General features: G+C 32.9%; 2 protein-coding genes across 2 annotated transcripts; one reads left to right on the forward strand and one right to left on the reverse strand.

Moving 5' to 3' along the window:
* Positions 1–13,669: 13,669 nt before the first annotated feature.
* On the forward strand, positions 13,670–17,910 carry LOC125838558 (ubiquitin-conjugating enzyme E2 variant 1D). Its single transcript, XM_049517611.1, has 4 exons — positions 13,670–13,783; positions 16,142–16,281; positions 16,643–16,768; positions 17,539–17,910. Exons 1-4 carry the CDS (start codon positions 13,750–13,752, stop codon positions 17,677–17,679), a joined length of 441 nt encoding a protein of 146 aa, XP_049373568.1. The 5' UTR covers positions 13,670–13,749; the 3' UTR covers positions 17,680–17,910.
* A 4,911-nt stretch (positions 17,911–22,821) lies between these two features.
* On the reverse strand, positions 22,822–26,658 carry LOC125836797 (pentatricopeptide repeat-containing protein At3g24000, mitochondrial-like). Its single transcript, XM_049515977.1, has 2 exons — positions 23,548–26,658; positions 22,822–22,854 (listed from the first exon to the last, which is right to left on the reverse strand). Exon 1 carries the CDS (start codon positions 26,656–26,658, stop codon positions 23,686–23,688), a length of 2,973 nt encoding a protein of 990 aa, XP_049371934.1. The 3' UTR covers positions 22,822–22,854; positions 23,548–23,685.
* Positions 26,659–26,948: the final 290 nt, after the last annotated feature.

Genomic DNA, 26,948 nt, shown 5'->3' on the forward strand with positions numbered 1-26,948 from the left:
ATTTATTTTTTTTCCCTTCTCTCTCCAATGGATGCACTACCTTCCACCTCCATTAGTGTTTTCTCATTTCTTGCTTGATTATCATTAATTTTCACTAATGACTTCTCTATTTTCAACCTTAATATCTTCTAACAATTTCACTAATTTCTTTTGAGAAAATTCTCATACATTTTCTATCAATATCCATTGATGTGGATTGCAACAAATATGGACCTACATTGAATTTTTTACCGATTTATTGCTCTCTTTGGTAGTTGAGGACAAATAAATCAACTGAAAATGTAGATGAATTCGACCCTTTAGTAAAAAAAAAAAACAATCCTTTCCAATATTCCATCTTCAAAAACCCTTATTTTTTCATGACATACAACAATCATAATTTTTGAAATCATAAAAATGTGCTAATGAAATTTTCTTTTGTTTGACAGAAATCTCAAGTTTGATCGGAACGAAGTTTAATGATTTTTCTCTCTTTAGTAGATCTGAAAACAAAAAAAAAAAGAGATGAAGATTAAGATGCAGGTGAAGTAGGGTACAATGGGAGTGTTCGAAGAAGGAGAAAGGGCGAGATAACGGGGTTCAAAATAAGTGAAAAGGGCTCTTTGGGGGGGGGGGGGGTGGGGGGTAGGGGTTTGCAGAAGAAGAAAAAGGGGATTGGGGGTGGGTGGGTTTGGAGAAGATGAAAGAAGGGGTGGCCGGGTGGATGATTTTTTTTCTTTTTTAATTATATAATACATATATTAGTGGGACCAATTTTTTAATAAAAAAGAAAGACGCGCTTAACTATTTTCTTTATGCCACGTCAGCATTAAGGGGGGGTATTTATTCACTTTAAATGAGATTAGGGGATATATAAACACCCGTGTAGTTGAAGTATTAAAGTAAGATTTCGTGTCAAGTTCAGGGGGGTTTTTATGTATTTTCCCAATTATAAATAAATAAGAAGGGTAATTTTATTAATTTATCTCTTAAAAATCTTTTTTAGTACTTTACAAACTTGCTTACAAGTTACAAAAAGAATTAATTTTAATGATAAAATTTTAAAACAAATATTTTTCTCTTGATTTTGTATATTGACAAGTAATTTAAAACAACTATTTTAGTAATGTGTATAACTAATATGGGACTAACATCAGAACACGATAAAATATTTATATACTACGTATCAAATTAAATATTATTACATAAATTAGAACATAAGAAATATCACAAAAACTAAAATCAAAATTATCAATAATTGAAGGACCAAACAATAATATTAGCCCTTTCATTTTTTAAATTTTTTTTTTTTTGTGATTTCCTTTTTAGTTTATTTTAAAACTTTTTTCTCACTAAATGACCTATTTTACTGCCTTTCCCAAATAGGATATTTCTCCTTCCTTCCATGTTCCCTTATTCAATTCTGAATTTAACTCTCTTCACCTTTTTCCCACCCCTTCTTTAACTCATACACATGCAAAGCCCCATTTATTTCCCCTTCCCTTAAATTGCAATCCTCTCTTCTAGCTATATTTAAACTATCCCTAATTTTGAAAATATCTTAATTTCAATGGCTCCCACCTAAACCTAGCATAAAATTATACATTCTGCAATGCTTAGGTGGAGGAATTAGTTAATGTTATGTTGTTGTTGAAATATTATCAAAATTAATGATCTCATAATTCAGTGGGAACCCTAGTTGATAATGTTTAGGTGAAGGAATTAGTCTCACTTAATTTGTCACATCACTAAAAAATTGGATCATTAACTCTTGAGGATATTTTTTGGTCTCTTGGGATAACGACGGGAATTTTTTTTTATCTCAAAATGTAACGGAGGGAATAAGTGGTCTATTTCACATAATTTAAGAGCATATTATTTAATAATCGAACTTATGCCTAGCGAGGCTTAAGTTCTTTAGAAACTTAATTAATTTACTTAAGCATAACTTGTGAGATATTATCATAAAAACATAAAAATATATGTCTCACAATTTATTTTTTTGTTATGGAATATATTAAAGATAGTATAAAATTGGGGGAGGGGGTAAAAGTACAAATGACCATAAACCTAGGGATATTATATAAGCGGGTTGAATTAAATAGACAAATCACAGTAAATATTTTAGTGAATGAGTGAAATGGGTAAGTTGACGTAGGCTAAAAATGAGTCATAATTTAATTTGTTCAATTCTTACGATAAACAAAATGATTTATTTGTTTATAATATATTTAACTACTTGATTAAAAAAATATTATGATTACATGACACATATCAAACCAAAAGGAGTTTTTATTAGAAAAAAATGATATTTTTTAATGAGTCAATCTAAGCTATATATACAATTTGATATCTGCTTGAGATAGGAAATTGAAGAGTTAGATGATTGAATGGGAGGTAACAGGTACTTTGAAGAACAATTGAGGTTTGCACAAATTAACTCAAATATATATATAAAAGAAATTGAGAGAAAATAAAATAAATTATTGGCATGGAAAAATCATCTACTACCGTACTTAAAAGTGTGGTCCGGTGATAAATGAGTGGGATTAAAAATATGGGAAATCAACCTCGTCGACTTCTCTTATTCATGTTTAAATCTTGATAGACAGAATCATCTAATACATGTGTCAATAAAAAATGATAGGTGATCAGGAAAAAAAAATCTAAATGGGGGCAAATTAAGCATGGCCTTTATTAAAGAAAATAAACAACTAGTACGTATATGTAACTTGATATCTTTTTACATATATGTGCATGTTGTCGACAATCATTAAAAACTATGATAAAGTGATAAATATTTTTATATTTTTAATCAGAAATTTCGTATTCAAATTATGAATATAAAATCACCTTTTATAAGGATTATTTTAATCTCAAAATAAAATAATTTTATATAAATTCAAATTAATCAGACCATGACAGAATTAAAACAAATATTAAACATCAAGTGAGAAATTAAAAAGATATTTATAGACAAAAAAGGTGACGATTGGGCTCTAATGTTTATCAAGGGGGATATGCTATCATAAATTTGCACGTTTTGTTCTCTTTCAAATGGACTGATTTTTTTTATTTTTATCCTTTAGCAATCGAATTTATGTCTAATAAAACATACTCTTTAAAAAGTAAAGTCATCTCCGAATATCACTTGTGAAATATATGATACAAAAATATAAACTTATGCTTACAAAAAGCCATTTGTTATAAAAATAAATAAATTATAAATCAACATATAATAGAACCAAATGTGGAAATGACCCAAATGCCCCCAATGATATTACGTGTTGATGACCCAAACTGAATACAACAAAATTCAGAGAGAGAAATACATACGTAAAATTTAAGGTTAAAATGGTCTTAAGATAAGTAAAAGAGATAAATCATCAATCAAGTCACTCTCTTCAATAGCTAAAAATCACTAAGGATCAATAAAGCACGATTTGAAACTCGATAGATAATAGGTCTATGTCTCTATCCTAAACTTAAATAACAATTTCTATCTACAACAAAGTCCAAATTCATAATACACTTAACTTACACATTACGTATTTTACTCTTATTACTAGGTCAAAATTCAGAAGACATCAGATAAACTTCAAAACATTATTATTATTTTTATAGAGAAGTGTTGTACTATGTGCTTAAGCAATTACTACTTTCTTTGTCCAATAATCGTTGTCCATTATTGATTTGGCACACGCCTTAAGAAACAATAAATAATAGGGGTAATATATTATATTACCCTTTGAATATATTAAATTTAATATTTTGGAAAATCTATTAGATATTGAATAATATTTAATAGTAAGGGTAAAATAGATATAAAAAGGTAAATTATCTCTTGATTTTTTAAACTGGACAAGTATTGTTAGAAAATTATTTTTAGTATAATGAACAAATAAAAACGAATGGAGAGAATATAATTTACTCTAGGGTGGACATCAATATTTCCATTTTCAATTAGTCAAACATCCTAAGAAGATGGCAAGTGTAAAAGATATCAAGAATATGTATGGTAATTAAAGTGTATTGAAAATTATGAGATATTAAGTTTATATTAAAGAGGAGGCAACTATCAGTATAAAATGGATTAGTTATAAAAAATGTATACATTATTTTATTAGTTATGTAGAATTTTAGTTATTTATATATTAATTATGGAACGGTTAGAATGAATTAAGTTAATAAATAAACAGGTTAAAAGTTATTTGGCGGAATAAATTAAAAAGCAGATCAAAATACAACCTGTCTATTATTACTAAGTTTAAATTGTTTTTTTTTGTTCTTATGATAATTGTTTTTAGTATCAATTTTTTTTATTGTTTTTACTCATTTTAACTATATAACATATCAAATAAATAAAAATAAAAATTTGAAAATATTTTGATTAGATTTCTCGTGATTAATTTGTGAAAAATATCATCCCAATTTTTGATAAGCTAAACTAATAAATGAGTGGGTCAATAATCAGCTCAAACTTAGGCAGATTACGATTTCATGAGCTAATTTTGCCACATCTACAATAAGTCAATACAATGCATGATTTAATACATGAATAACTTAGCTCCTAAACAACTACCAAACAACCCTTAGATGATTTCTTTTAATTTATCCAAGTCTTAGTTAATTGAGTCATCTGGTGTATGTATTGATGAGAGATAACAAATAACTCGTGAAATAATTAGGCGATGTGCGCATAAATTGATTTGAACATCATGATTATTTTAAAAATACGAAATTAATCGACGTATATACAAATTGATTCTAATACCATGATCATTATTAAAAACACGAAATTAGTTGATGTACTCACAAATTGATTCAGGAACCATTATCAACAAAAACAAAATGGAAAGATAAGAAAAAATTAATTCAAACATAAAAAATAGCCAAAATTACAAAACTCCATCCTCTCACATTTAATTGAACAAAAACAAAAAAGAAGAAAGGCAGGTCTGGATATAGCTAGTTGCACCATCAATAACATGACGCACATCATTTAGTTAGTATGGATTTAGTAATATGATGCAATACTTAACCAACATGGATTGGTGTAGCGGTGAGACTGTTTCACACTTATTCAGAAATTTCGGGTTTAAGCTCTGAATTGGACAAAATCATGCTGGGAGTGTCATCCTTGAATGGGCTCTACAGTGCGTTACCAAGATTTAGTTGGAATACTTAAAACATGGAACACCAAAATAGTAGGGCAATAGGGATGTATGAAGCATTCCGCATTCGTAGGGTTCAGGGAAGGGTCAAACCTCAAGTGGTACGATATAGGCACATCAGTAGAGGTAACTAGACAAGATGTAACACGGTATATATCAATTAACTAAAGATATAACCCTAGATAGGAAGGTTTGAAGGTCAAATATTAGGGTAAGAGGAAGGTTATTTAGTTTCCTCTCTACTTCTCCTTATTAGTAGTATTATTTAGTAATTCGTGTAGCTTCCTTTGTTTGTCTTCTTATATATCTTTGCACCTTGCTATGTTTTCCTCTTTTTCTTTCTTTTTAAAGTCGAGGATCTATAAAAAATAACCTCCCAATCCTGCAAAGGTAGAGATAAAATGTATACATTTTACCTTCTTCGGACTCCACTTATGAAATTACATTGAATATTTTAATGTCGTCATAGTGATTGACTCCACGAATCAAACCTTTAGATCATACGAAAACAACTTTCATATACATAAGCAAGCTGGTAGTAGTGAACAACATACAACAAGCAACTGTATGCATATGTAAATCAAACTAACCATAAATTGACAAACAGGTGAACTCATCATATATTGTTGGCACATAAACATACTCTTATTCCCCAACTTCCCATCAGTTTTTTAATGATAGAGCTAACAACCGCCAGTGGGAGGTGGCAAGTCTCTTGTGAAATTAATTGAAGTACATAAAAATTGGCTCTAATAGTACGATTATAAAAAAATGTTTATGTCCAAAAGGACTTCTTGATGTATGTTACTTATTTTGACTCAAAAAACAGCCTCTGATATTCCAACAAAGATTGACGTATAGAACACACCTAAAATATCATATTTTTACAAGTTTCATACGTAAAATATCATGTGTTTGAATTTTCTAACTGAACTATCACTACTATTGATAAAAACACACCTCGAAGTTGACTAGACCAAGTGTTTGAATACAATCATCAAACGCGCGTGACAACTTAATTTACCCATAAAATTTCCTTCACATGACAGCTGACTCATTTCAAAGCGTGTTTTGATAATAGTTGGTGATAATTCAGGAAGGAAACTAACAAAAAAGTAATACTTCATGTGTGATTTTTTTATTTTAAAAAATTATTTAATTATCCACTTGGAGTGCCACTTGGCATCATTTTTAAATTAAAAAAAGTGTAGTACATGCACCGCCAAATACTTGCCGAGGTGTATTTTGATAAATAGTTTGTGATAGTTCAGGTTAGCGAAAAGCAAACACGTGATAGTTCAAGACACTCACAAAAACGTGATACTTTAGGTATGTTTTTGGATCTTATTCCTTTCCTTTATAACATTTGCATAACAAATCAACTAGCTTTTATACCAACTCCAAATGTACCAACCACCTCGCACCAATAACGGTTGTGTATATATTGAAGTGTACGATCACCTTCTCTAAAAGCTTAAATTGTTAGAGAGATAACACTTTTATTTATTTCATTATGTATTTAATAGTAGTCAAGTAAACTATTAAACTTTCCTCGAGTTTTCATATTTTGAAGACAAATTCGGCCTTATTGAGGCTCGAACTCGGGCCGTGCCGGGGAGAATGACCATTCAATTTCCGCTGCAAACCAACCAGCCAAGAAGCCCAGTTATTCAAGCAATGTCATTAATTTTATTTGTAGGGATATTTTTATTTTTCATATTTTTTATATATATAATACTAAAATAATTCAACGAAGCAGTGTCGATCGACACCCCATGACATAGGGTGGGTCCGCCCCTGCTAATGTGCGAGCGAGCCTTATTATTTTTATTTATGGGTCAAATACATAAAATTCTATTTGATAGTGGATATTAATGCCACAATGAGGCTTAAAACCGAGACTACGTACACCAAGGCTTCTACTTATTTTGATACCATGTTGAATTATGATCTGATGTTGGGACTGGATATTAATATAAAATCATTTTCCTGTTTTATAAGCAATGCGTACACTACCCAAATGAGTACCCTTTTTTCCTTGTTAAATGTCAATAACAAGCAAATCAAGTATACTTCACAAACAAAGAAAAGGGATTGCACTCTACCTTATATTTGAAGAGGAGATGCATAGATGTCTCGTAGTGTGAAAATGTGAGAGGTCGATTATGAATAATTTCAGGAGAGGTAGAGATAGGCTAAAGAACAGAAAAAGTATTGGAGACTGGAGAGAGGTGGTTAGATAAGATATGACATAATTTTAGCTTACCGAAGATATGACTTTAGATAGAAGTCTATACAAAGGATACAAATTGAGGTAGAATGAAAGCTAGTAGGTAATCGGATTTTGTGTCACTTATCCTTACATAAACATACTAGTAGTTTTAGCAGTACTCTTATAGTTTTTTATTCTTCGCTTTCTATTACTATTATCATTTCTTGTACATCAATTATAATACATTTTTTTAGTTATTTTCTTCAGAATGTTTAGTCAAGCTATTCTTACTATTTTAGAGTGGCTTTTTAACTTCTGCGATTCCTTTCCCTGAACTGTTTTGTCATGTTTTTTCTTGAGCCGAGGGTATGAGAAACAAACTGTCTAACTCCTAAAATAAGGATAAAATCTACGTACACACTATTATTTTTTTCCCTCTATTCGGTATACTTGAAACTTAAATTATAGTGAAAAATTAGCTCATCAAATTACACCCCGTAAAGTTTGGTGCAGTGAGAATTTTACTCCCTCAATCATTTTAACTTACCCACTCTAATTAATACCCTTTTTGAAGAAATAATTATTTTTTTTATCATATAAAGAAGAAGGTTGATTCTAACTTAGGATTGAGGTGTAGTTATTATCGTTAAGGCAAAGAGATAAAAGTGAGAAGAAAGTGAAGGTAGTTTATTTTGGAAAAAATTACATTACAAGGTAAACATGTGATATGTATTTACTATAAATCACTTTAGTTTAAAGGGAAAAGGGTCTGATATACCCCTCAACTCTGTCATTTAGAGTTGATATACCCCTCGTTATGAAAATGGCTCATATATACCCCTACTTATATACAAATGGCTCACATATACCCTTTTCTTCTAACGGAAATGAAAAATAATAATTTAAGATTAATTTTTTATTATTATTTTAAAAAAATAATATATATATATATATATATATATAATCCCATATGAGTATATTTAATCCTCCTCAAACATATTTTTTTTGACTTTTTTTTGTTTCAATGACTAATTTAAATTTATTATTTTGATGGTCAAATTTATTTATGTTTCACTTGTAAAACTTACTATAGATGACCAAATTTTTTTCTTCAAATACAAAAATTAAATTACAATATAGACAAAAAAAAATAGTTTTAAATTATAATATAGCCACACAAAAATAGTTTTAAATTATTTTCTTTACACTAAGGAATGAAAGAAAAAAAAAAGAATAAGAAACTCAAAGAATTTTAATTAAAGAAGTCAAAAAATAATTTATGCATGAAAAAGAATAAAATATACTTTGAACTTTGCTAGAAGAATCATATATACTTCTCAATAACTTTTGAAAAAATTAAAAGTCAAAAATATAAATTTAAAACTAATTTTTTCACTTTCGTTAAATGAAGGGTATATGTGAGCTTATTTTGTAACGGTAGGGGTATATGTGAGCCGTTTGTATAACGGTAAGGATATATATGAGCCACTTTGATAACAAGGGGCATATCAGCTCCAAATGGCAAAGTTGAGGGGTATATCAAACCCTTTTCCCTAATTTAAATAATTACAATTTGTAGCTATATGTAGGATTTTATAAAAAAAAATCTATGTCCTCCTCCTCTCTCCTCCCACTGCCCTCTCCCCCCTCTCGCTCCATCCAAACAACTATAAGATAAAAAAACATTTCACATAATATGACAATTGTAGTTTATATCAAATGTATTTGTATTTCATATCAACTGTATTTGTATTTCATATCAACTGTATTTGTATTATGTATCAAATATATAAGTATTTTATATCAATTGTATTCGCTGATACAAATTTATTTATTAATACAACTGATACAATTATATTTGGTATATGATACAAGTCAATTGTGTTTGTGATCAAACTTGATACAACGAATACAATATGCATTCATCTTCTCAGCCAAATGTATTATGTATCAATTGTATTCAATCAAATATAAGTGAGAGATTTGTATTTTATATCAAGTGTATTCAGACAACTATATTTGTATTTTGTATCAACTGTATTTGTATTCATGATACAACTAATACAACATATATTCATCCTCTCTCCTCCCTCTCTCGATCTCACTCGCCTCTCTCCTCCTAATAAGTAGATAAATACAATAATTTTGATATAATTATATTATAGTCATCTTGATGCAAACAGTTGTATCAATTATATTTAAATATACAACCTAGTACAACAAATACAACATGTATTCAACCTCTCTCCTCTTTCTCCTAGATTTCGCTCGCATCTCTCCTCACTCTTTTAATCTTGCTCGTCTTTCTCCTCCCTCTCCTAGTCTCGCTCGTTTCTCTACTCCCCAAACATGCAGCTACAATTCACAACTAAGTAAGCTATCAATATAGATCCCTAATTAAGCCCAAACTATATTTATTTTTAAGGTTAAATTACACAACAAGGCATATGGATATATGATAAACCACTATAATTTAAATAATTACAATTCGTAGTTATAGGTAGGGTTTCATATCAAATTTCTCTTTCCTCTCTCCATTGCTTCTCTCCTCCCACTGCCCCCCCCCCCCCCCCAATCTCTCTCTCCATCTCAAACAAGTGCAACATAAAAAAACATTCCACATAATATAACAATTGTATTTTGTATTATGTATCAAATGTATTTGTATTCCATATCAATTGTACTTGTATTATGAATCCACCGTATTATGTATTAATTGTATTATGAAAATTTGTATTCTGTCAATTCTATTTGTCAATACAAAATGTGTTCGTTAATACAATTGTATCTGATCTGATACAAATCAGTTGTATTTGTCATAAAACTTGATATAATGAATACAATATATGCATTCATCCTCTCTATCAAATGTATTGTGTATCAATTGTATTTAATCAAATATAATTAAGAGATTTGTATTTTATATCAATTGTATTCAACCAACTATATTTGTATTTTGTATCAAGTGTATTTTTATTACGTGTCAATTATATTTGTGATATAATGAATACAATATGTATCATCCTCTCTCCTCCCTCTCTTGATCTCACTCGCCTCTCTTCTCTCTCTTGATATCACTCGTCTCTCTCCTCCTAATATGTAGCTAAATATAATTGTTTTAAACAATTATATTTAGCTACATATTAGGAGGAGAGAGACGAGTGATATCAAGAGAGAGAAGAGAGGCGAGTGAGATCAAGAGAGGGAGGAGAGAGGATGATACATATTGTATAATTATATTCACTTTGATACAATTGTGTTTGTATCAATTTTATTCGTGATACAGCATGATACAACAAATACAACAGGTTTTCAACCTCTCTCGCCTCTCTCTTCTCTCACCAGATCTCGCTCATATCTCTCATCCCCCAAACATATAGCTATAATTCTAACTAAGCAAACTATAATTATAAATCTCCAATTAAGCCCAAATTATAGTCATTTTTAAAAGTTTCCCCTTTTTTCTTTGTTTGGTTATGACTTATGAACTTAGGGGTCGTTTGGTGTGAAGGATAATACCAAATAGTCCTGGGATTAAATTATTGTACCACTTAATTTGTTGTTTGGTTGGCAAGTCCGGGATAACTTATCCCGAGATTAATAATTAGTACCGGGATAAGTTATCCCTCCCTTTGGGTGGTATAGTAATCTCGGGATAACTTATCCCGAGATAAAATAAGTAAATTACAAAAATGTCTCTTTCAACCCTTTTGTTACATCACTTTTTACATTCATGAAGGGCATTTTTGTAAACAAATAAATTGTTTTTAAATTTATTATTTTGAATATAACAAATCAAACACTCAATAAAAAATAATCCTATCATAACTTACATCACTTAATAAGTTCATTGAATATCACATATGTTAAATGGAATGATACATGTATATCAATCAAAACTTAAATAGACGCCTTAAGTCATGTACGGCCCCTTAAAGTTGTCTGCATAATTCACTTAGACACCTCAACTAAGACTTGCACCTATTGAACACCTCTACCCTTCCGAATTTGAACCGTATAAACATTTTTTGCCTACATGGCACCTTGTTTGTGATTCACTTCAGATAGGCGCGTGAAGGTATTTAATTAGGCGTTTTTGTGGGAAAAAAATACTTTTTCTTTTTCCTTACCTCTTTTCTATTTGTTACTCTTACACCAGTTTGCTGCCGCCGGCCATACATTGTTCTTTCTTTTTTTCCTCTAGATATTTTCATTCGTTTACCTCCATCGTTGCTCCTTTTAACTTTTGCCCCCATTGTCATTCATATTAAGATTGACATCATCGTCATTGCCACCTGCCCACCGCCATGGCTGCCATCATTACTGTCATTTTCATCATTTAATTTGTAGAGGATTGAAGTTTGAAATTTGTTTCTTTAAATCAATATAAATTTTATGTAAATGTAAGGTGTTCTTCAATTAAAAAAAATCAGTTATAAATCTAACAAAGAAATTCAATGAAACTCCATTTTTTCTAACAATGTCGATAAGAACTTATTAATTTTCCGATAGAATTCATTTTTCTTGTACCAAAAATGGAACGAAGAAGAAAGTTACAATTAGTTTTGATTATTTAAGAGATTGACAAAAAATAACGTGTTGGAGGAATTGACTCAATTCCTCCCCAACCCATCAAAAATAGCCATAAATTTTTCAGTACTTTTGCTTCTTCTTTTGATTCTCTATTGTAGAAGTATCAAAAATGTTTAAAAACAATATAACATGGGTGGTTTGCCGTGTCGTGGGTAGCACCGCCGAGGAAAAGTTGGGTTACGTTTTGGCTCCGATGGGATAACAGGGGTGGGTTACAACCTTTATTTTTTCTTTTATTTGCTACTTAAAAATAAATCCTTTTTCATTTACTTTATAATGCTTTTTTAATAATCTTTTGGACTAAAAAAAATAGATGTCGTTATTTAATTCGTTGAAATGCCATGTCATCGCGTATGTATTTCACACACTATATTTTTAGTTTATTATAAAAAAATATTTAAATGGTTCAAATTCGGAAGGGTAGAGATGTTCAATAGATACAAGTCTTAGTTGAAGTGTCTAATTGAATTATGCGGACAACTTTAAGGGGTTGGACATGACTTAAGCCTAAATAGACAATTCATGAATCAATTCTGTTATTATTTGCATGTCTTGTCATTTCTTTGCCAAGCAATAATGCAATATGCTTTTTTAACACATTCCAATTCATATTGTTTGATTTTATTGCCTTTAGATGATATCCTATTCCATTTGGAACAACTTTTTATATTCCATTTTTTACTATCTTCTCTTTCCAAGACTTTTTTTCTTCATGATTTTCAAGAAAGTTATCTCCACTCTTTATGCCTTTTATATTCTTTGTATGCATCTTTTTAGATTGATTTTTTATCCTTTATCTTTTTTATCACTCTTTCCGTCTTAAATTACTTTATCATACTTTCTTTTCAAGGGTTAAATTATTTAAATTTTTATTAATATTTGAAGATGCATATTTTTTATATCATATTAATATGAAAGATTCACATCTTATAGTACTATTTCTTGTATTTTTTTGGATATTTAAACTCAAATTAATCTAATTCAATTTAGCTTTGAAGATTGATCAAATTGACTTTCAAAAAGCAAATCATAACAAGTATTTTGAGATGAATGGAGTAAAAAAGGTGACAAGTCCGATGCACTAAAGTTTTTGCTATGTTTGGGGTTCAGAAAAAAGCTGAACCACAAAGAGTTATTAAACACAACCGTACTCCATGTATTTCTGCAACAGACTACTTTCACGACTTAAACCATGAATATAATTTTACCAGCTACGTCAATGCTTTGTTCTTGAAAATTGTGAGATCTTTTAGACAATTGCATTTTCCTACCAACTACCAATCATATACCTAAATTTTAATTTCAAAATATTAAATTAATCTAATTCAGTATTTGAAGATTAATCAAACTACATTTCGAAAAACAAAATATAACAAGTATTTCGTGACGAATGGAGTAAAAAGGCGACAAATTTGATGCACTAAAGCTTTTGCTATACATAGAGTCATGAAAAAAGCCGAACCACAAAGAGTTATTATACACAATCATAAACCTTTGTATTTGTGCAACGGACTATTTTTATGAATTAAACCACGATTATAACTTTATCAATTATGCCAAGAATACTCGGAAATTGTGAGATCTTTTGTGCAATTGCATTTTCCGACCCACTACCAATCATATATCTATTTTATCCCCTCTATACTTTTGCCCCTTCTATTCCCTTCTGCCTCTCTTGAACCCTCCATTCGATTTTTCAAGAATCTCAGTATTTTATTTTTTTTCTTCTTTTTGTCGATCAAATCGATATTTGTATAAACCCCAAAGAATCATCTGAAGCATCAATCAGCCATGACGCTTGGTTCAGGAGGATCTAGTGTTGTGGGTGAGTTAATTTTTTGAAAACCCCATAACCCCTTTTGTTTCTTTTTTTGATCTTTGTTATGATTTTCTTGATTTTCCCTTCAAATCTGGTTCTGGGTCGATTTGTTTGTGTTTTATTATGCATGTTTTGTATTTGATGTGTTTATTGGCTTGTTGGTTTTAATCAATGTCTTAGTTCTTGTTGATTAAGACTTTTTGTATAGTTGTTATCACTGAGGAACTGCCTTATCAATTGATTTGGATTAGATAGCAAGTTTGATGGGGTCAATTATTTTGCAAATTTGACAATAATTGTATCATCAAGATGAGTTTTTTTTTATATCCCTTTTGGGGGTTTAGATTCATGAATGTGGAGTTCAATCAATGTATTATTCCTTCGGGGGTTTAGATTTATGAATGTGGAGTTCAATCAATGTATTTGATGTGTTCTTTGGCTTGTGGGAGTTTAATTTGGGCTTTTCTAATTTGGATTAGCTAGGAAGTAGTTCCGGTTGTGTGTTCGGTTTTGTTTTTGCTTGTTTTCAAATTTGCTGCTGTTAATTTCAACAACTTATCCAATGAAATTCCACAAGTGGGTATGTGGAGGGTAGAAGTGTGTACATCGACTTTACCACTACTCGTGGAGGTAGAAAGGTTGTTTCCAATGGACCCTTTGACAATAATTGTGTCATTAAGATGGTGTTTTTTTAAATCCCTTTTGGGGGTTTAGATTTTTGGATGTGAAGTTCAATCAATGTAATTGATGTGTTCTTTGGCTTGTGGGAGTTTAATCAATGTCTCAGCTCTTGCTGATTACGACTTTTCATTTGGTTATTATCTGGGATTTTCTAATTTGGATTAGCTAGGAAGTAGTTCTGGTTGTGTGTTCTTTTTTGTTTTTGCTTGGTTTCAAATTTGTTGTAGTCAATTACAACATCAACATAACCAGTGAAATTCCACAAGTTGGGTATGGGGAGGGTAGAGTGTGTAAGCTGACCTTACCACTGCCTCGTGGAGGTAGAGAGGTTTTTGAAAGGCAGGGGTTTAGATTTTTTAATGTGAAGTTCAATCAATGTATTTGATGAGTTCTTTGGCTTGTGGGAGTTTAATCAATGTCTCAATTCTTGCCAATAACGACTTTTCACTTGGTTATTATCTGGGATTTTCTAATTTGGATTAGCTAGGAAGTAGTTCTGGCTGTGTGTTCTTTTTTGTTTTTGCTTGTTTTCAAATTTGCTGCAGGCAATTACAACAACAGCATACCCAGTGGTGGGGTCTTGGGGAGGGTAGAGTGTACCCAGACCTTACCACTACCTCGTGGAGGTAGAGAGGTTGTTTCCGAAAGACCTATGACAATAATTGTGTCATCAAGATGAGTTTTTTAAATCCTTTTTTGGGCTTTAGATTCTTGAATATGGAGGTAGATGTTATGGTTTGGAAAGTTGTGTTTCAGAGAGTTTTCATTCTATTGAGAATACCCAAGCTATTTATATGGTCTTCCAGATCTCATGCCTTAAATGAAAGACAGTGATGAGTATTTCTTTGGTTTCATATATCCAAGTACATGAGGGTTTATGCCTTGCAGTTTGGTGGAAATTAATGTTGTTACTATAGCATGTAATTTGCTTGTATCCTAATCCCTATTTGTCGTCATATGTTGGTTGTAGTTTTTAGAGTTTCTGGTCAATATACTGCAACTTGGCTTGACTGCTCTTTTGGGAAATATGGGTTACACATCTCTGTTCTGCCTTTCTTTATATCATGGAACTGTGAATTAGAACTAATGCTCAGTTTGAAGAAGATGATGATGATTTGTGCTTCTCTGCCCATCCATGTGCAGATAGGGGAGTTGCAGGACTAACTTAATTTCCAAAGCTTCAATAGTTGCACAAACCACTGTCCCTTTTGCTGTATCATGGTGGTCACTGACCGTTTTTTACGTAAACAACAACCACTATGCCTCAATCCCAAGCTAGTTGCAATTGGCTATATGAATCCTCACTATCCATGTCACTCCATTTTGATCCATCTCACACCAATATTCAGTAATTTAGGTTCTCAAAAACCAGAAGTTCTCTATATTTCTACTGGCTTATAAAACTTATACAAGATCAAAAGACTCCCAGCAACCAGTAGACCTAAAGTCAGCATACCATTGACTGTTTGATGTGCTAGTTCATGTGGGAATGGGTTCTTTACTTAATGCACCTGGGATTTTTTACTATAATCTTTTTACTTTGGAGTAAAATGCGTAACAATGTCATTGTTCTTGTTTCCATTTAGATTCTACAATCTTGTTTGGAGTTTGAAGCTTTTACCCAACTCTGGTCTTTTTTTCTTTTTGAAGATTTCACTAACCAAAATTTCAATTTCCTTGCAGTCCCTCGCAATTTCAGATTACTGGAGGAACTTGAACGTGGGGAGAAGGGTATTGGAGATGGGACAGTGAGCTATGGTATGGATGATGGAGATGATATTTATATGCGTTCTTGGACTGGCACCATTATTGGTCCTCACAATGTACGGCTTCTTTTCTCTTTTTTACTTCCTACCATCTCTTTGTTTGGATATAACAAATAACATGAAATGCTAATCCTAGAAATTGTTTCTACTTATTCAATCATTTCTTCAATATGACCCTTTAGCATGAAATCCACTTAGCTATGTTTCACAGAGGAATGTATGAAGACATGAACTGCCACTTTTCTACTTAGAATTTTATATACTCCCTTCGTTTGTTAGACTGTTAACCTGTGCTAGTGGGTTGATGAATTTCCTGGACTACAGATTTGTTTGTCCACTAGTCCTACGAGTATTACTTTATGCAATTTGATGGTTCCTATGTCTTTCACATTTAAAGACTAACTTACTTCTTTTCCAGTCTGTGCACGAAGGCCGCATTTATCAGTTGAAGCTATTCTGCGACAAGGATTATCCGGAGAAGCCACCAAGTGTCCGTTTCCACTCTCGAGTTAACATGACGTGTGTCAACCATGAAACCGGAGTGGTGAGCAATACATTACTATAATGCTAGAATCATATTTTTTTTATCAAGGAATTATTATGTGACAATTTGCATCTTCAGAATTGTTGCTCATATACTAAAAAAATGATTTAAACTATCCAAACTTTTGTCCTCCATGAAGTTCAACACTGCAAGTATATTTATAATGGCATTACATGTAAAATGGCACTTGTAAAAACAAAAATGGAGCAACACCAGATACCCTCATAGGATTCGTATCTAACAGGAGTACTAATGAAATGCTTTATTCCCTGGAATAAAGAGATGCTTCTTGAAATGCGGACAAAGTCTGTATCAAAAAAGTTTAGTAGTCTGAGTAGTAGTAGGTAGATGTGGCTCTTATTGTTGAATATTTCAAATTAGTTTCAATGGTATTTTTGCTCCCTAAATTCTCAATGTTCTCTCGAGATGACCTTTCTCCTAAATGCATGATGCTACCATGTTATGTTCCGACAACTTTTTTGTGTCTGTAGCTTTAGATGTTGGATAACATTCTATTTCTCCAGTAAACGGGATTCGTATGATTAGCTGAAAGTTTAAACTGTAGAGAAATATGAAACCACCAGCAAAAGGGTGCTTAGGATTCGCCATATGTAAAGATGCTTACAAATTCTACAATAATATTTGTTTGTGACGCATTGTATACTGTCCTAATGTAATATGTTTTCATTGTTGTTTATAGTGGCATACCTGTGTTTTCAATCAGTAAATCAATAAAGTTGACAATTCGCTCCATCGTATCATTTGTGCAGGTGGAACCAAAAAAGTTTGTTTTGCTTGCAAATTGGCAGCGAGAGTACACTATGGAAGACATACTGACTCAACTGAAAAAGGAAATGGCTTCTCCCCACAACCGTAAGCTAGTTCAGCCCCCCGAAGGCACCTGTTTCTAGTGTTAAGGGCAATAACATATAGGTCTTGTCAACTATGTGCGAAATTGTACCGCTGTGTTGTCACGTTGGGAATTAAAATGTAAAAGGGTTGAATGCCTGAAGAGGCTTCTCCTCGTACCTCACAATTGTACCCCTTCTACTTTTCGTTTTCTAAACTTTTGTCTATGCTTGCTGCTGTTTTATTAATGGATCTGGTTCTTGTGCTATCCAAATCATCGTCGATTGCTTCTTTTGCTGTCTGAATCATCTTTGGCCTTGGTGTTTTCATCCTTTGTCTCTAGCATTTCCTGTTTTCTTATTGTTGAACAAAGGAACTCCTGCAGTTTTATCATCTTTGTTAACGAAGAATGGAGGAGAGTTTCGTTCATTTGGAGTGAAATGAACGATAACTCTTTAAATTCTACACTTGATTTGGACCAGTTCTCGATTTGTTCATGTCATCCTGTGTAGGGGTGATGTTGGTTGTTATTCTACTTCTTTTTGCCTAAAGTCTTTGATAGAACAAAGTTATTCGATATTTATGTTCAAGGGCTATTAATTTGGTTGGCATTTATTCTGAATTATTATAGTTGGTTGACCAAAGTATGGGACCAAGGGATATTAATTTTGAAGAGGTGCTTTTATATCAAGCTAAGTTAGGAAAAGTGTTCTAGGAACAATTCTAAATAATTTTTTTTATCCTCTCTTTCATTGTTAGTTAAAAAATGGATAAAAATGAATGCATCAAAATGGTGAATTGCTCTCCAAATGACAAGTTGCATTGGTGCACATCTTTTAGAAAAGGTAAAATATATCTTTGGAATTATTTGAAATAGGTTAGTTTTACTCAAAAATACCCTTTTAACTATCCAAATAGCTTAAAGATACCATTTTGTATTACTACTCTAAAACAAGTCATTAAACAGAGGCTAGTATCGATTGCGAAGTCAGAAATTTATATATGAGAAGTTAAGACGAGAGTAGATTTGTGTACACTCATCTCATCCTCTTTAAACCACACTTTATGAAATCACACTAGATATATTGTTATTGTTATCGTCCTTTTTAAAATAACTTAACCCTTGCATGGGTCATGACCCCCATTTGAAGAAGATTCTCCTAGAGGAATTGGTAAAATTCACAACATGTATAGTTTCAATGTGAAATATTATTTCTTTTTTTTTTTACAAAGATCATATCTAAGCCCATAATTTAAGAAATACAATGAGTTTAATCTTGAGAATTTGAAAATCATGCCACTGTTGAGCCTAGAGAAACAGTGATATTTCTTCATCAACAAAATCAGCCCAGAAAATTTGTAACATATGCTTGTGTAATCCAGTTAAACAATGCCCATCGCGGTGATAATGGCGAAAAGGATCCAAAAGAACAATGCATAAGAAGGTGAAAATGCCAATAAAGAGAAAAAGATCAAACTTTGTTAGATGTGTTAAAAACTCAATAGTTATACACTGTTGCATTGGAATTGCCTTTTGCCAACGTCTGAGATTCACAACATTTTAAGCAACATTGCTGCATCAAGATAAACTGATGTTTACTCATTTAAGAGAACATGATAAACTCAAACAAGTATTATTTAAACCATGGTTACTCAGCATGCTTAAAGAAGACGATAGGATTTCATACGAGATAAATGGGGATAAGCAAGAGGGACTCTCTCTTGGCCTTCTGGTGAGGTGCAACAGCAGGGCTACTGGTTTGGCACCTAATAATGCAATGGTTCAACCATCCTGGAAGGTTCAATGCAGTCCCTAGGCGGAGTGGCTCAATTGTATCGTTTTTCAAACCTACATTTTCCAACTCCTGTTGAAATTTTATCCCTTGTTTCCCAGCTTGTTAGAAGCTATTCAGTAGATCAGATCCCATCAGTGTTACATTTGAGGTGATATTTCTTCCATCTTGCCTATTCTCTGACTACCATCAAGCACAACAAACTTACTTTGCGAGGCACGTCAGCCTATCCTTTTGCTCTTGCTCTTCTTTCCCGGAGGCTTTACTGCAGTCCCATGCATCTGAGTAGATCCTGTGTGATACGGAACTTTGAACCTCCTATAAATCAAAATACAAACCTCGATAAAAAAAAACAATGAAAAATAGAGGCAAATAACCAGAAAAAAGAGTTTGCATCAGTAGTTGGAGAAGAATAAATGAAGAAGTTCAGGGTGGAGAAACAGTAGGAAGAAAACGGGAAAAAGATGAACACTAATCAGAGTAGAAGAAGAGGTGATGAAGTCATTTTACAACCTTATGTTGCATCATCCAGATTAATTATGTATTGATAATTATAATGTACTTGGTCAAACATTCAACATATGGCATAGAACTCAACGAAATTCACCTATTTACTCCACACGTTTTTTGTTAGACAACTCTATTATTTCCGGATTAAGTGTATTTTGAACACCTCACATACCAGTCTGAGATGATCTTTTCTGAGACAACGCATTTAACCTTCTGCAGAAGAGTAATATAATAACAGTCAATTAACCTGAGTTCTGAGAAAACATATTTACTAGGAAGAAACCTTGCCACGATAGGGTTGTCTCGTTTCCTCCTTATTAATGTGAGAAACCTAAGGATATGCTCTTTCTGTTGTTCCTCTGTATAATTACCTTCATAAATGGTGTGTAAGCCTGTGAACAGAAAAAAGAAAAAAAGGAAATGCACAAAATGTAATTTAAACAATGAAATCAAAGCACAGATTTCAATGGAAATTTGTTTTGGGGAAAGTAGTGTTTGTTAAAGCACACAAGCTCATATCAATCATAATTAGTATAGTAGCAAGTTCTTGCAGGCATAGAAAAACAACATTTACAAATTTTAAAGTGACAGAAGCAGCATGTCCTGGGTAGGTTATGTCCCTCACTTTTCTCAGTACAAAGTCTAATTCCTAGGCATTTGAGCATGGGCAGATCTATATTGAAGGCAGCAGCTCCATGTGCAAGTACAGCTCATCAAGACATCAATGGCTTTTAGTTCGAGATGTATAAGTGGTTAAAAGAAATAAAATTGTATCTATTTATCAAAAGTCCTAACATGATTGTCATGGAAAGAGTAATTACTCACTCCACATAACTTACTTAAATCTGAGACAATGCTGGTGCCTTAGCACGGAAAGTTCATCGGTCAGATTCTCTTTTTGATCGTAAGAATCTATTTTGTGAGGAAAAGATGGAAAACTTATATTGGATAATTAATTTACATTGTCTCATTTCAAGATTTGATGATAAAACATGCATGATCTGATCTTAAAAGGTTTCCCTATGGAGTTCAAGACAAAAATATATGGCAAGGAGTTTATGCAGTATGGCCATTATCTTTTCTTATGCCCATTAATTTGCATGGCTTTTTCTGCATTGAACAGTGCACAGCTTATATTCAACTAGTACCACCAATCATATCAGCCCACATAAAATTTGACGGAATTTGGTAATTTACAGATGTACAAGGATCCTCTTTACTAGTAGTTGAGTGTTCATTAGCCAATCTTTGTTCTTCTTTTTTTTTTTTTTTTGACAAGTATTGACCAATCTTGTTGCTACTGATCTCTTCCTCCATTGTTTTCAGTATGACTTCTTCACTACTGTATTTGTTTTACATACTTAATTTTTTATATGTTTTACTTGAGTCGAGGGTCTATCGAAAACGGTCTCTCTACCTTCTCTAGGTAGGGGTAAGGCTGTGTACACACCACCCTCCTCAGACTCCACTTGCGGTATTACACTAGGTATGTTGTTGTGTAAGTATTAGCCAATCTTTATGGATTTTTTATCTTTGGTCAGTGGACCAAAGGAAGCTGGGTTATCAAGTGAAGACTTCTTTTCTTAGGACTTAGGATGAGGTTTCTGTTAAGTTAATAAAACTTGATTTTCAACTCTTGCTTTTTTTTTCTTTTTCTAGTTAATGTAATATGAAGAACTACCTTCCTGTTCCATATTTTGTATACAGTTCCTTTCTACTCCATAGTTGATGCAACTATAGTTTGAATCTAATGTTAGAATAGTTTTTTTTTTTTCAATTAGGGATGAAACCAATTTATGTTAGAATAGTTTGAAACTATTTAAAAATACATGTTTTACTAGGATACAATTTGTTTATTCCTAACAGGGTTACACTTGTGTTTAGTTGCCATCGTTGAGTTTAGAAGTTTAATAAACTGCTTCTCTTTTGTTATTTTAATATGCTGAAGTATGAACTGGGTTATGTTGGCCCTTCACCACCTGGTCCTTAATTCTACCTATTATTCTAATATTTATTAAAGCTCATTCTATTTTCATCTTTTTTATCATCAAGCTCATCCTAATTTCTGTCAAGACAATATGAGATGATATAGGATACCCTTTATGGCATCACGTAACCATACATGAAAAGGGCATTGGGTGGATTTTTTCCATGATCCAATTACCTTTTCAGCCATTTCAGGTTAAGAAGAGGTGAATGCACGTTTAGCTCTACAAGTCTATAAGAAAAGGGAGCAGGAACTCTCTTTTTCATCTTTTGAATATAATCGAAAGCATTATTATTTATGAATTGTCAAATTGCAGTATTTCAAAGTCATGATTAGGCAAATATTGTGTAATATTTAGTTAGGAGTTCGTTCACTACTGGAGATATTCTTCTCCAAATTTCTTTTTTTGATGAAGTGAGATTTCATTAAGGCATGCAGTAGATGCAAAGATGTAAAAGGGGATCTGTTAGCTCAGTAAGAACAATAAATTTATAGAGCTAAGGAGCCGACAAAATCCAGGTAGTGATCTAAGTTATTTACAAGGAAAGAGTTAGCCCAGCTAAAAAGGTTAGCCAAACAACTAGCCTTAAGCTTACAAATTGGATATCATGATATCCTTTTCCAAAATTCATGATATAGAAATATCAGTTAAGTCTTTTTTTCATCCTTCTGATGGAAAAAGAACTTTATTAAGAGACATTTCATATAATAAACAATGTGGATGACAGAAAATGGTCGGATAACAGTTATTACTGCAGCTACCAAAATGAGTGGAGTATAGCTTAAACATGGAACAGGAGAAAAGGGAAAAGTGAGTACCGCTGATTTACTTGAGCAGTTTCTTCACCTTCTGGAGCAAGTTTATCGGAGCTTCGGCACACCTAGTTTCAGTGCTCAGAAATCGATTGACCTTCCCTTCAGGCAACTTATCAATCCAGCTATTAGTCCTGTAGGTAATAAAAAAAGTTCTGTTCAAATTAGAAAGATCTTCCAAGGAAAACATTAACCTTGGCAGAAACTCAATCAAACAAATGTAAAGATATGCTAGATAGAAGTTTCAAAGTTTTTCTGGATCAAGGAACTTTGGTCACTTCAAAAGTTAAAAAAAGGTACTTAGCGAAAACAGCTTGATACTTCCAGCAAACAAAAGAAAAATTCAATTTCCTAGGACGAATTGGAATGGACAGCCCATATTACGAAACTGAGGAAAACATAATATCACCGCATATTATATAACAAGCAACATTAACAAACCCAATAGAGGAGTAAGGAGGCTGTTTACGATAGAACATCGGCTCAAAAGAGGAGTATGAGAAACCACATATTATACAGGAACAAAAGAATAACAAAACTCTCACAATTGAATGCTTACTTCACTGTAGATTGGTGATTAACTGCAAAATCAAGTCAAAGTCAATGCATCTTTCAGACTAAACTGAAAAAAGAAGGAAATAATAACAAAGACAAGATGAGTATAAGAGTAACCACAACACCCATACAGAAAAAGATGACTATAGATCTAAGATCTTTTTCTTACATTTATACTCTGCATAATAGTGCAAGAGCTACAACAACAACATATCCAGTGTAGTCCCACAAAGTGGGGTAAAGTGCAAGAGCTACTAAAGCTTGATAAATACCTCATTAGTTGTTGCCTCAATAATATATTCATATTGACATATCATAGCATGCATTTTAGAACTTCAGTTGAGCACTATTGATTTGTTGCAGCTGCGGAACATGAATAGTCTTGCCTGACAAGGTCAGCCAGTCAATAATCACCAATAGTCCTTACATGAGCACGTTCCATGAGAGAAATGGTGGAAGCGGTTAATATCACGAATAACTATTTCTCGGTTTGTAACAATTGACGCCAGCTTCATAAATTCATGGCAATCTCCACAGATGCAAAGATTTTTAAAGATCCTGATAGTGCTATTCCTACTGCTGCTCATGAGAGCAAATGCGAGAGCTAGCCTTTCACTATGATGTGAAAGGTTGTCTATCTTTTCTTTGTCAGAGACATTATGAAGCACATAGTTTGTGTTCGGAATATATCCTGCGGCAGTAATTCTCGAAGCCAGCTCCTCCAACTTTTTATGGATATCCTTTAACCTAGGATGTGAAGCATCCTGAGATAAGAAGACATGAACTTGATTATCAATCTCAATCCAGCTACAACCAGGTTCCTTTTTGACACCCTGCCTGGACATTAGTGCTCTAACCGTCGAAACATCAGCCCACCTACCTTTTGATGCATATATATTGGACAACAATATATAACTTGACTCTGCTTTCGGATCAATTTCGAAAAGTATGTTTGCAGCTTTCTCAGCTAATTCCACATTTCCATGAGCCTTGCAGACTCCAAGAACAGTCTCCCATATCAAGGCATCAGGAGCAAGCGCCATACCCTCAATGAAGTGTTCCATTTCAGTAAATTTGCCTGCACGGCCAAGGATATCAACCATACAAGCATAATGTTCTATTGAAGGAGTGATACCAAAGCCATTTTTTATTGAGTCAAAATGCTCTCGTCCTTCTTTGACCAGGCCCAGATGGCTGCATGCAGAGAGGACAGCGATAAAGGTAATCCCATCAGGCAGAATACCTTCACTTAACATGGTTCTAAATGTTTTCAATGCTTTTTCATCAAGTCCATGTTGGGAGTAGGCATATATAATTGTGTTCCACAACACTGTATCACTAGATTCCATGCTCTGAAATAGAGACTCGGCATCTTTGATACATCCAGATTTTGCATACATGTCAATCAACGCACTAGCTACATACATATCACTGAACTGCCCAGACTTCATTACCACGGAATGCAACTGCCGCCCATTGTCTAGGCTGGCTATACGTGAACAACCTTTTAGACAGCTAGCAAGAGTGAACTCATTGGGTTTAATAGATTCCCTTTGCATCTGATTGAAGCATCGAAAAGCCTTTTCTCCTTGATCAGACTGCGCATAACCTGAAATTACCACTGTCCAAGTGAAGACGTCTTTTTCACTCAATCTATAAAAGATCAATTCTGCATCATCCAACTTCCCACACTTGGCATACATATCAACCAGAGCAGTTCCTATATATATATTGCCACCAAGATTAGCTTTAACTACATGGGAATGCACTTGTTTCCCCAGACTGGCATCTAAGAGGCTTGCACAAGATCTCAAATTGCTGATGAGCGTGTAAATATTTGGCCTCAAACCTTCAACAAGCAACTGCCTGAAGATTTTAGGCCCTTCATAAGAAGTTTCATTATCATTGAATCCAGACAAAAGGGAGTTCCACGAAATTATATCCCTATTACTCAAAGAAGAAAATATACGATACCCATCCAAAACTGACCCAAATTTCATGTACATTGCAATCAATGCATTACTGACACACTCTTCCGAGTCAAAACCAAATTTGTAAACACAAGCATGGATACTTTTGCAACACCTTAAATCCACCGAATCAGACGCTGCACTAACAACACTAGCTAGTGTAAATTGATTAGGTCTCAAACCTGAATGCATCATCAAGCAAAAAAGTTGAATAGCTTCTCTCTTCTGTCCTTGCTGATCGAGTCCACTGATCATTGCAGTCCATGCCACAATGTCATGATTTTTAGTTCTTAAAAACACTTTCAGGGCATCATCTTGAAGACCACATTTGTTATACATATCTAGAAGACTACAGCTTGTAAAATCATCAATTTCAGACCCAATTTTGACCAAGATTGAGTGGATAACTTGACCAGCTTTCAGATTACCTGAATTTGCACAACCCTTTAAAATAGTAGATAGGGTATAATTATTAAACCTCATCTCTGAATCTGACATCTTCGAAAACAATTTCAGAGCCTCCTCTCCTTGGCCAGCCTGCACATAGCCATTAAGTAAAACATTCCACGATACTGAATTCTGCTCCGGCATGGAAAAGAAAACTTTAACAGCAGATTCTAATTCACAGCATTTAGCATACAAATCAACAAGAGCAGAACCAACATAAACATCTGAAAAGACTGCACCTTTAACAACCACAGTATGTAGTTGTTTCCCAAACTCCAAATCTAAACACATTGAACAACCCTTTAAAACTGTTGCCAAAGTGAACTCATTAGGCCTAATATCTTCACCCCTCATATCACAAAATAAACAAATCCCTTTACTTCCATACCCTTGAGCTATAAATCCTGCTATCAACGCTGTCCACGACACAACATCTCTGCTGGGAATTAAATCAAACACATTTTCCGCGAAAACTAAATCCCCACATTTCGAATAGAAATTAATCAAAGAAACCCATAAATGTGAATCTGGTTCTACCCCACTCCTTATCATTTCACCATGTAAAGCTTTACCTTCCTTCAAACATAACTTAGCAGCATAATCTTTAAGCATTTCAGAATACCATTTAATCCCCCTTTTCTTCTCCTTAATCAAAAACCCACCATCACCCTTTTCAACCAACCTCTTCTTAGCACCATATTTCAACTCTTTAGTACTCAACCTCCTACACCCATCAAAATCTTGAAAGATTGGTTTTTTTTCAACTGTTGGGCTTTCCACTACTTGTACTACAGCAGCACATGAGAAACAGTTAAAGTGAATAGATGTAAATAATGGAACTTTACCAAGTTGAGGTTCATTGGGACATATTATCAAACGAGTTCTAGGCACCTGATAAAAATTTGAAAAAATGCCTCGAAGAAACGGTGGATTACGCATATGTACAGAGAGAAAATCGAGTTCCATCAATCAAGAAAAAGTAATAGCCAGCTGCTAGTTGGGGAGCAGGACACACCCCAATAGGGCGGGTAGAGTAGGGCAGGGCAAATTATTGTTTTAGGACAGGTCTAAAAATGGAGGATGAGATAGCTAGAGGAGAAGAATTGGTGAAGAATGAAAAAGTTGAAAAAACCTCAATTTTTCGGCTCCTTTTTTTTAAAAAAAAATATATCAAACTTAAAAAAACAAATCATTCAAAATTGGGCTGAAGAAAGCCCAACAAATAATTAGTGATAACTCTATGGTATCACGAATTA

The sequence above is a fragment of the Solanum verrucosum genome, unplaced genomic scaffold, assembly GCF_900185275.1.
Source record: "Solanum verrucosum unplaced genomic scaffold, falcon-dt-bn FXZP01000284.1, whole genome shotgun sequence".
Taxonomy (NCBI): Eukaryota; Viridiplantae; Streptophyta; class Magnoliopsida; order Solanales; family Solanaceae; genus Solanum; species Solanum verrucosum.